The sequence below is a fragment of the Cololabis saira genome, chromosome 1 (assembly GCF_033807715.1).
Source record: "Cololabis saira isolate AMF1-May2022 chromosome 1, fColSai1.1, whole genome shotgun sequence".
NCBI classification, from domain to species: Eukaryota; Metazoa; Chordata; class Actinopteri; order Beloniformes; family Belonidae; genus Cololabis; species Cololabis saira.
The window spans coordinates 27,315,380-27,327,340 of NC_084587.1; the positions used below are offsets into that span (position 1 = coordinate 27,315,380).

Consider the following 11,961-nt stretch of genomic DNA (forward strand, 5'->3'; position numbering starts at 1 on the left):
TAGAGGTATTTTTTTATTTATTTATCTATGTCTTGTAATGTTTTTATTATTATTATATTTTATTGTTGTGGACTGATTATTTTTTAGCCTTAATTCTTGAACTTTTTATCATTATTGTATTTTAATTAACTATATTGTATGTCAGTGTGCATTGGTCTCCCAGTTTTTATTTTTGTTTTTATTATGCTTTGTCAAAATGTTAAGCACTTTGTATTTCATGTACCTGGATGAAAGGTGCTATACATATAAAATTTTATTGATTGAACCGATTCGCTTTGGCGACCCCTGAAGGGAAAAGCCGAAAGGAGAAAAATATGGAGGTAGATTTGTGTCTTAATTATTCAATCAAAAAAAGATTGCTTCAATCAAAACATATATTTTTTGAATTAAAAAAAAAAAATGATTTCAATCAAAGAAAAAAAGTGTTTGAATGCAAAAAAATATTTGAGACTCACTGCATTTAAACAGTTTTTCTTTGATTGAAATCATTTTTTTTGATTGAAGTGATTTTTTTTTTTATAGAAAATATATTTTTTGATTGAAGCAATCTTTTTTTTATTGAATAATTAAGACACAAATCTACCTCCATAGAAGAAGAAGTCTCTTTACATTTAATGACCATTTTAGGCCTGGATGTCCATGGTTAGGATGCCCCCTGTCGTACAGAATGCTACATAGCAGACTAAAATAACTCCTCTATTTAAGATCAACTTTGTTTTTCTCTGACCTTTTTTCTTTTTTTCAATCCGTCCAATCAGACGTCGTGTTTGGCTAGAAGTCCCGCCCACAACCACCACAGCAGCCAATCACGTGTCGGCAAAGTGAGAAAAGGGGCGGGGCCATGTTCAGAAATTCTGAGGTGTTGTCATCCGCCTTTCTTCAATGTGCATGTTCCACATTGGGCGTGCAGCTGGAGACGCGGACAACGCTCACAATGCGGCTGTAAAAACACTTACCGTACATACTCTTCTCTCTAGACCGGGTGGGGTTTTTACAACCCACCCCCCCCACCTAACGTAACACTAAAAAGGAGACATTTAAGTAAGTCCGAAACTTAAAAAAACGCCTTTAAACGCGACGGATCGGCGGTGAGAGCGGAGAGCTAGCGCCGCGGTGAGCCATGGAGGAGCGGAAGGAGGAGGGGGAAGCGGAGATCCAGGAGCACGGCCCCGAGCACTGGTTCTCCAAGTGGGAGCGGCAGTGCCTGGCCGAGGCCGAGCAGGAGAAGCCCAGCGAGGAGGAGGGCGAGCAGAGCCAGCAGAAGCTGTGGCACCTCTTCCAGAACTCTGCCACCGCCGTGGCTCAGCTCTACAAAGGTGAGGGCTAACGTGGTGGGGCTAGCCGTGTAGCACAAAGGGAACCGGGAATGGCGGAATTTGCATGGATTTATTTCCGTTTGAGCGTTAGATTTGTTTTTAAAAGATACTGAAGGGTGTTTTGGTTCAAATCTGGTGCGTTTGGTTCTGTTCTTTCTCCCCGTTGTGACCCTGATCCGCTGCAGCTAGCGCAGCTAGCAGCCGGTCACCGTGTCAAGGCTGATTTATGGTTCTGCGTTAAATCGACGCACAGGCCCACGGCGTCGCCGCGTGCCATTACGCCGTAGCCTCTGCGTCGTTGTCCAAGAGTTTGGGAGGCTGAAAACAGTAATCTGACCTGCACCGGGGCTAAACGTGCCCCAAAATCAATCCAGCAAAACTACCGATTTCCAATCTGTTTTTAGCATCGATCGAACCAACATCAACACACTTGCTCCCCCTCATAGTTGTGACAAAAACACGAGTCTGTAAGTGTTTTGTCTACTACTCGTTTACAGCCGACCCAGCTGGTCAAAATGGCGATACTCAAAAGGAGGAGATTGAAGACTGAAAACAACAGATGTGTTGACGCCCAAACGCTGGGATAATATGTTGCAGTAGTATGGTGGATGTTGTGTAACTAACTAGCGGCAGAGACATTTTATCCTAGGACAGTGTTCAATGGATTATTGCTGATGGTCGTGTTGTGATTCACAGCAGGACAAAATGGCGAAAGTATTAACATAAATGTTTCCGTGTTTTGTGTACAACAGTGGAAGTGTGTTGTTTTTTTTTCTTTTCTTTCTTTCTAAAACTACTCAAGCACCCATAAAGCTTCTGCGCAAAACTGCCACAAGTAAAATGTAAAATTACCCTCTAAGCCTAGAGCTACATTGTTTTTGCAACTTTAAATAATCCCTATCAAGTGTTGTGGTCTTGAAATCCTGCTTGGCCAGACGCTTCTGCTTTTAAGTTCCCCTGACTGTTTACAATTAACCATCTCGGTGTAGATGAAATCTAAAAACCTGTGAGGAACCCTCCTCACTCCTCTTTATATAATCATGTAAGGCTCTCAAAGGAAAAAGACTAAAAGTGAATGTGTCTAAATCACATTGGTTATCCTAACATGCAGTGGTGCTCATTGATAGGTAAGGATTATCAGCACTTTTCATATAGGCCTCTACTTTGAACAACAAAATGGTGTTGGAGTTTTGCACAAATTAGTTTCTCCTAATTTGGGTCATGGAAGACCCTGGTTCATTAACTGTCCTGAAATGGCTCATGTTCAACATGAAAATTAGTATGACCGTAGTTTCTGTTGTTTGGGATGTAACTGAGATTGACAAGAAGATTTTTTGATCAACTTTCATTTTTACGGTGTCATCACACTTGGACTGTCTTTTTCTATCTAATTCATAGATCGAGTATGTCAACAGCAAGGCCTCTCCCTCTGGGTGCCCTTCCAGAATGCGGCCACAGCTGTCACTAACTTGTATAAAGGCAAGTAATAAGTTACCCTTTCCATTTTTGTGCTTCAAACTTTTACAGCATGCTAGAAGTACTTCATATAATGGACACTGGATTTATTATATTAAATATTTTAAATGTAAGATGTGTTTTTTTTTTCTGTGGGGAGATCGGCGTTTGACTGAATTGTGTTATCCATGTTTAATATAATGTGGTATTTTTCTGTTCTATCAGAGAGTATTGAAGCCCACCAGAGGAGCTATGACCTCGGTATTCATGTAGGCTACCAGCGCCGGAACAAGGATGTGATTGCATGGGTGAAGAAGCGACGGAGAACTATCAGACGAGAAGACTTAATTAGTTTTCTGTGCGGCAAAGTTCCACCACCACGGACCACCCGCGCCCCACCTAGAGTTGCCATGGTGTCTGCAAGCCGTTCATCAACCACAGAGACTGACACCTCTGTTGAGACTGACTTGCAGCCATTCAGAGAGGCCATAGCCCTCCACGGTTAGCCAAAATACTATGTTTGACTGAAAGTGGATGCATTATAATCATGTAGTTCTGCAACTGAGCTTGGTGTGACTTCATGTTATTATTTGTTTATTTTCTCAGGTCTTAGCGGTGCCATGGCCAGCATTTCCGTGCGCTCTGGTCCTCCTAGTTCCCCAACACACCCTGCTCAGTCCCTTGGTCGTCGTAGGAACGGTCTTCATGATGTGGACCTCAACACCTTCATTGCTGAGGAGATGGCACTTCATTTAGATTCTGCTGCCAATCGTAAACGAGGGTCTGCAACCTGTAGCGACGTTATCACAGACTCACCCACCCATAAACGTAATAGGATGCTCTGAACCTTTCTTACACCATTGATTCCTCTGCTGTCCTCTCCTCGGTGGCCGGTTGGACAGGTAATGAGGACAGATGCCTTGGCCAGCCTTTGAAATCTTCCTCCCTAGTTGCAATGTAAAAAAAAAAATAAAGAAAATAAAGAAAAACTTGACTATTATGACAGTTTCATATTTAGCCTGTCTTTTGTTTCCCAGACCCCCTTTTCTGTTAACAGGAAACTGCTAATTCATCCTCTCCATGACAAAGCTCTTGTTTTTTTTTTTAAATATTTCTTTCACGTTGGGTTGCTCTGTTGGTCTGACACACAAGCACAGTCTACACTTGAAATCCTTGAGATTGCAGAATGTTATATCTGGATATTACTTATTTGTGCTTCATATTTTATAATGAGCAGAAACAGACTGTTGCCTACTGTTTGCAGTTCTCTTTGCCCCTTTCCTTAAGCGTGCTTCCTCTTGTGGAGTGCGTGCCAGACCAGACTGAACTGAAGTCTGGGCTCTTGAGGAGGCTTAACTGCTTCTGTTTGGCTTGACTTAAGAACGCTTGTCAGCATTTATATTTCATTCTGCTGCAGCTTTGTTTGCTCATTAGACAGCCAAACTGGCACTTAATGTGTTTTACATGTCCTCGCCTTTCAGAAAGCTGCTACAGTATCTTTGGTTCTGGTGTGTGTGTGTGTGTTTGTCTGTCTGTGTCTGTCTGTCTGTGTGTGTGGATAACATCTGCTTGTTTCTTGTGTTGCTCAGATTCATTTTTCCTTTCCCTTTAGTTGCTTTTCGCAACCCAAACCAGGGTTTTATCACAAAGCAGCTCAATGTAATTCACTCAGACAAGTGGGGCAACGAGGTGGATGCGTTTTTAGGAAGGCTTTCTTCAAGGAAGTATTCTTGTCCTGCATTTTTGTTTGCAGTTTTATAACTACACTAGTTTATCTTCCAGTTTACAAAAAAACTGTTAGGCACAGTTTCTATATCAATTACCAAATAAACTTGACTATTGTCTGGTTCTTGCATTTTTGCATTACAAGCAGTAATGGTGTTTTGAAAGCTTGCATTTGACCTGTTTAATGTTTACATTTGACCCATTAATAGGAACGTAGACACCTGCATTAACATCATTTTGTGTCTTTTGACTTTCTAGATTTACAGCATTTTCACAGCTGTGATTTCAGCTTTAAATCCAGAAAATTACAGCAGACAATAATTGCCTGTGAATGGAAGGGCCTTGTGGCTGAGATTTATATTTTCTTTTAGCCAGGTGAAAGAATTATGGGTGTTTTAGTTAAGCAAAACACTTGTTTTTGCTCATTCAAGCACTGCTTTGTGATACAATCTTGTGTAATTTGTGTAAATAATCTGTAGGTGCTGTTACGTGGTACATATTGTATAAAGAAGTGCTAATCCTTGCGGATGTCCTTGTACAATAATGATTCTGAAATTAAACAAAAATCCAAATGTTTAAGTTGTCTGATTGTTCTAATAGTAATATTGATACAGTTCAGCTTTTCTACCACACGGGGGAGACACTATACTGCTTTGTTTTCCTTCTCAACCAAGCTCATGCTCCTGAGGAGACATAAAAGATCTATATCTGAGGTTTTTGAATAAGCAATGATTAAACCTGGAAACTATGTATTTTATGTATATTAGTTTACTTAATGAATTATTTATGCCCCCTTTCTGTCCAGTTAAGTTATTTTGAAAGTGGGGATTTTGTTAACTCTGTGTGTATAAATGTTAAGAAATTCTATAGAACTAGGAACAAACCAAGACAAAATTATTAAATCTAGGATTTCAGATGTGATTCAGTAATTATTCTTTAATTGATTTATGCAGCTATAGTTATTGGTTCACCAAGATGGTTATGTTGACAAGGGACAAAAATAAACCTGAAGTGACATGAATATTCAACTGTTGTTCAAAATAATCTGTTTCCGGTCCTATTTAGGTCTTAATTTATAAACCCAGCATAATTTATAGCACCAACACTTTTAAACCTGAAGAAAAGTTTAAAAGTATTCCCTTTAGACTTTAAAGTTAAAAGTTTGAAGGTGTTACTTCCACTTATTCATGCAGAAGTTACAAAAAGGAGGATTAACAAACTCTGAGATGAATTCCGAACTTGACGTTTGCTGAACTTGCGTCAACTAAATTTGAGCTGTCAGTTTTGCCAGTTAGGGCAAATACACTGTATATAGACATCAATGGAGTCACAGAAATGACAATAACAATGATGAAAAAAGGGCTATGTACTTCTTGGAATTGCAGCAACAAGTCGTACTAGAGGCTTATAAAGACAAAAAATAAAAACAACAAAAGCTATCATAATGAAAAAGTGATGCAAGTGCTGAGGAGTGAGAGTTAGCTTTGCAAAAAATACTGGTGGCATAAATACATGTACAATCATTCATGAAAAACAAATCTAATGACACCATATACTGTTCATTTACTTCTGGAATTTGTATTAATGCCCTTTCAGTGGATCAGACAGCAAAGGCTGGATGAAGAGCAATGCACTTTGTTTCCACAGACGTTACAGCAGCTCTGCGACGAGGTATTTGAAATGTCAAATGTGGGTTATATTTATAACAGATTAAAAAAAAGAAAAAAGAAAATGGAGCCCTACCAAAAGTGTATCTGGGTGAGTAAACACCAAGAGTCTCTTCCTGACAGAGGGATATACGTGCGTCTCTAAATCTATTTGTTGATTCTCAAAAGGAAGTACCATTGAGTGGCAATGACCGAGCCACAGGCTCACAGGGAACACTGAACATGGACTTCAGGTTCAAGTTCCACATAAGCAGAACTAAACCTACTTCTTGTATGTTGCCATGGTGACTAAGATGGCCTGTGCTTTTCGGACATGGTTTACAGAACTCTGAGTTCAGATTGAGTAATAAAAAGTGTTTTCTGAAATACCACCCTGGATGATTTCTCACCTGTGGATATTTGAAGCAAAACATCAAGAACATCATGAAACTAAGAGGTCAGCAGCAGCACACACTGGACCACACACTTTTTGAGCTCAGGAAAAACACGGCTTGATCCGCTTTGCCTGTCTGTAACCACAGATGGATGAAGAACACCACTGTCTTATTACACATCAAACAATAATGTCTGCTCCGGTTCTCCTCTGTGAACAGTTATTTTTATTTCATCATGTTTCTGAAGGCACCAAAAGCTCTTATTTGATAGAACGATGCAGGAAGAAAAGAGTTGACCGCAAGCTGCTTCACACTTCAAAAAGCACTGTGTTTTTTTGTGTGTATTTGTAAGGGCGAGAGCGAGAGAGACGAAAAGAAAGAAAGAGACTTGAGGAGAAGCAACAAGTGTCTGAATGTTCCAGAAAACCCCACGAAGATGACCATCTGGGCTGCACACACACACACACACACGCACACACACGCACACACACGCACACACACGCGCACACGCGCGCACACACGCGCACACACGCGCACACACGCGCACACACGCGCACACACACGCACACACACACACACACACACACACACACACACACACACACACACACACACACACACACACACACACACACACACACAGGTGTCTCCAAGGCTGCCGTCTGGTCTAAAAGAGAGAGTTAGTGGTGTATCTTGTATGTGTCTATCCATCTTTATCTATCCATTGCACACACACACACACACACACACACACACACACACACACACACACACACACACACACACACACACACACACACACACACACACACACACACACACACACACACACACACACACACACACAAGTCCATTCCATAGCAGTTGTGTGTCAGTGCGGGCTTGACCACCAGGGAGTCTTCAGAGGTTCGTACAATCAGTGCTGCTTTACTTCTCCCTCATGTGTCATGTGGATACGTGCCTGGATGTACGCAGCATAAACACAGTGGATAATGATAATTGCTGCACCAGCTTGCGCTAATTGATTGAAGCCAGCATGCTTATGCACACACACGTTAACACATTAGCACATGCACATGAGCAGAGGCCAATCAGGCAGCCGGAAAATGTGTCCCTAGAGAGACAGAGCAGCCGGAGATCAGAGGTGGCAATGGTAGACGGAGAGGTGGTGGAACAAACGAGGAGGAGGAAGAGGTTAAACACTCCTCTGAGAGGGGTGCTAGTTGGAGCCCTTAGTTTTGTCTACATGGGCTGTGGTAGGGTAGTGGCGTGTGTGGTATGCATGAAAACACTGTCTCTTATTTTTGGGTGTGCTGTGTTTTTTGAGATTGTCCCTTGTCTTCAAAAAGAGCCCAGTCCACCCTCCACCCCCTGCTCTTCCTCTCTCCTTTGCTCTCAAGTACAAGTACGCTGGCACACACATGGATACACACGTCTTCAGAGCTCCCTGCTCACCAGCAAGTCCCTGTCTTCCACAAATGCCATGAAAATAAAACCCACGAGTTGTCACCATAGCAACATGTTGTATATCTTCAAACAATATTTATCCAACTCTTAGAGGAGGGGTTGAGTCCGTAGTTAGATAGATTTGGGAAAACAACGGTGGTGGTGAGGATGTGTACGATAATGGTGGTGGTGATGATGGTTTGTATGAGTGTGTGTGTGTGTGTGAGAGAAGGGGTTTCGTGATGCAACCCCTCAAAACAATTTTTTTTTAAATCACATGGTTATGATGAGAGAGGTGTTGCAGTTCACATGGGTGGCCACAGGGCGGCAGCAGAGTCCAGTGCAGAGGGACAGCAGCATCATCACCTCCGGGCCAGTGCTCTCAGTCATGTGCCACGCAAAGATTACAGGCTGCAGGCTTCCTTCCAACTAAATGCAACATCTTTTTAACGTAGTTTTCCTTGAAGATGTGCTGACGAGGTAAATCAGCTTGGAACATCTGTACAGTATGTCAGTTTCTGTACACCTGCATGCGCACTAGTGAATACCACTGAACTAGAAAGTTCAAAGGATGCACCCCTTCCAGCGCACCCTCAAAAGCAACAGCTTCCAGTGGGATGGTGGGCATGCATAAAAGGATGGATAAAATAAGTGAGGAAGAGATAAGGAAATGAAATGTTGGGGCAGAAAAAGAGCAGGGCTGATTGCAAGGCCCCCCTCCTCCCCAAGCATGAGGATTAGATGCAGTACTACTGGCTACAGATGGGTCTGGGCTTGATTCTGTATGCTTGTGCACATGTTTAATATAGTTTGTGTGTGTTTAACTTTAGTTTTTTTTAGGGGACTTGGAAAGCATGTTAGGCAAAGAGTGTGGAGAGAAGGAGAGGAAAAAAGAAAAGGAGGGATAGATTAATAAGTAGGTGGATGAGAGGAGAAAAAGGATGAAAAGGATGAAGGTGAGACTAGGAGGAGAGGAGCTCCAAATCCTCTGTGAGCTCCTTGGAGAGAACAAGGAGATGCCCGCAGAGACTAATGATGTGAGAAAAGAGGAATTTTAGGCTGCGGGAAGACTGTGTTCATGTGAGACAGGGGGGCAAAAATTGTAAGTGAAGCATAAGTCTACTTGCTTATCGTTTTATGCCGGAAAAACCCAACAGGGCTTAACAAGAGTCTGATAGGATCGGCTCCTCTACATATTCCCTCTCTCACACGCCTCCACACTTGCCTTCACACACTCCAACGGTTCTGCTTGACCTCTCTTCACCATCGCTTTATTTGACGAATATTGCCTACTTGTGATTTTTAGTTTTAGCACATTCTAAATTTTTCAGCAGACTCTACCTGCTCTGACGTAGTGAGCCATTCGGGTGTGACAGTACCTCTCTGGGATCCATCCATCCTGAAGTCAACAAAAACACATCCAATGACACACTTCATTGTTGCATGGTTTTTTTCCATTGGCTGCCACATTTTGTTAATATTGACAAATAGGCAAGTTGCTAATCACACATTTAACTGTGAAGACAACAATTTAACACCAATAAATACCAAACTACAACACAACGCTTCAGTGGCGGATTAAAAACCTGGCTCTGTTTGCTGGCACTGGTATCAACAAAGAATCCTCCTTAAAAGTGGTTCTTGTTGATGGGTCCTGGTTCTGCTACTGTACATGGCCACTGCAGTAATGACTGAAGGTAAGAAATGTACTGGAAAATTTCTCCAATTAGAGCTGTGGGTACAATAGTAGCAGAAAAAATCCTGTTTTTGCATCTTTGGGCTTACTGTTTTGGTTTGATAGGAAAGATTTGAATGTTTTCTCCAACCTCATCTTACAAAAATATTTAAAACTCTGCATTACATGGTTCTTGGAGCGTGGAAATTACCTCCCTGCATCATACAATGGAAAGTCAATTCACATCAGTTTGGCTTTGTTGTGGTGAACAGATGAATTCCTATTTTCCTGGACCGACTGGGGGATGATGGATCAGTGATGGGTATTTAATTTGGGCTTCTCTAACTAATAGGAAAAATAGTATTAGTATTATTATTTAAAAAAAGGTAGTTAGTAGTTGTTTATTCATCTCTTTTTTTGTAACAGAAGTGACAATGTCGTCACTACATGTGACAGGATTAGTCACACTAACAAGCCGAGACTATGGAGGAGAAACTTGCTCTTTTACCACGGTGCCAGCTCAGAATTAAAACATATTATACGCTTCGACCATGTAAAGCAGTGTTAAGAATTTGTGGTTGTTTCACAAAATCCTGAGACAAAGTCATAAAACTGATTTCCATACCGAGCAGCCAGATGTTTTTCTTCACAGATGCTCCGACAACCCTTGCTAGTAGATAAGGCCAGAGAAATGAGAGGAGCTTCCCCGTGGGAGACCAATAAATATTCTGTTAGTTTTGTCCGAAGTACAGCATATTTGTTCTGTGCAATGTGGTGCATTACTACATCTGAAAGCAGAAAAAAAAAACAGCAGGTAAACCAATATACCTGTACCTCTTTCAAGAAGCTGCAGCCTAAGGTAAAATTCCTGCTGTGACAGAGGCAAGACACAATAATTACTTAAATAGGCTTATTATGAAGCTCTGTTCCTGTAGGTGGGGTTTTTTTTCACTTGTTTGTCAAAACTTAATACGTTGATAATATATCAGTGTTTTGTTATTCTCGCTCTACTACCTTCAAAGAATAAATGACTGCAGCAGCCAAAGAAGTGACTAGTGGACATGCATGGTGAATAAGGCTGTCCTGCTGGAAAAGGAGATGAGGAGATGACGATGTTTGAGATGAGGGGGATTCAGCAGAGAGATGTGAGCTGAAAAGGTCCAGTTAAGAAGGAGCTTTGAAATCTGAGAAGCCTCAGAGGGATACATAAAGGCTTATGGTTGACTTTTAGAAATGAGACAGATCACTGGCCTGGCTGTGCTGCGCAGGTGTAGGGACTTACTATCACTGTCCAAAGGATGGCAGAGACTTTTCAGGGATTCTTGAAACTACAAGATATACAGAAAGAAATAAAATACAACCTCTTTCAGCTCGTTTTACATATCAGACTCATTAAAAAAAAATGTTTTTGAGTTCTAAAGTAAAAAAAAATACAACTAAAGAAAATCAGCAACACACATTATAGTGTGTTATTAATTAATGAATAAAAACTAAATCAAAATGCAGAAGCGGCGTGTGAAAAACTTCCAGACAGCTGCCAAAGGACTGAGACGGCAAGTAGCAGCCAGCTGCTGCTTTCCAAGTGTACTTCATTAATTGATCGTAGATCTTGGCAGTTACTGTAGCTGCTCTGGAGCATTCAGGTGTGTTTTAACACAGTGCCACAGAGAAAAGACATCAGCAATGATTTTAGAAAGCAAATTGCTGCTGCCAATGATTCTGAGAAACATTTATAGACAATTTGTATTCCACCATGCCACAATGAGAAAGACCATTTACAAGCAGAAAAATACAAGACAGTAGCCAGACTTCCGAGGAGTGAACAAAAGACAAGGTCACTCAAAAGTCAGATTGTGAAATATAAAAAAAAAAAGAGAAAAGAAAATAGGAGATGCATCTCACGCTGCACCGGTCAAATTTAGTAGTATGTTAACCTTTAAAGATTGAGACGGCTTGGTTAGAAAGGGTTACCAGGAGATATTCTCTTTAAGGAGAACATGGCAGTAACGCACACATGTTGAAAAGGTGAATCTGCACAATCCAAAAAGCTATGGGACAACGTCCTTTGGATAGCTGAGACTAGAATTTAGATTCAGCATAATGATAAACTTTTTTAAATGTATACAGTACAAGTATTCTAGAGTTACCCTGCATTCACAGCATCATCGAGCTTCACGAGCATCATAAGCAGCCGGCAGCCATTTATTTTCAATGATTGCTTGCTACAACGGGCATCTGGCAGCAGCGAGCGGTGCGATGCCAGTGGCCAGAGCGTCAATTTCAAGTTGAGAGAATCTCAACTT

At 41.3% G+C, this 11,961-nt stretch overlaps 1 protein-coding gene across 1 annotated transcript; it reads left to right on the forward strand.

The window, feature by feature from the left end:
• Positions 1-871: 871 nt before the first annotated feature.
• Positions 872-5,075, forward strand: hapstr1b (HUWE1 associated protein modifying stress responses b). Its single transcript, XM_061719790.1, has 4 exons — positions 872-1,316; positions 2,715-2,795; positions 2,997-3,272; positions 3,378-5,075. Exons 1-4 carry the CDS (start codon positions 1,121-1,123, stop codon positions 3,614-3,616), a joined length of 792 nt encoding a protein of 263 aa, XP_061575774.1. The 5' UTR covers positions 872-1,120; the 3' UTR covers positions 3,617-5,075.
• The last annotated feature ends 6,886 nt before the right edge of the window (positions 5,076-11,961 follow it).

Coding starts and splice junctions, on each gene's coding strand:
- hapstr1b (XM_061719790.1), top strand. CDS start 1,121: ATGGAGGAGCGGAAGGAGGAGGGGGAAGCGGAGATCCAGGAGCACGGC. Junction 2,796..2,996: donor TGTCACTAACTTGTATAAAG/GCAAGTAATAAG, acceptor CTGTTCTATCAG/AGAGTATTGAAGCCCACCAG. Junction 3,273..3,377: donor AGAGGCCATAGCCCTCCACG/GTTAGCCAAAAT, acceptor TTATTTTCTCAG/GTCTTAGCGGTGCCATGGCC.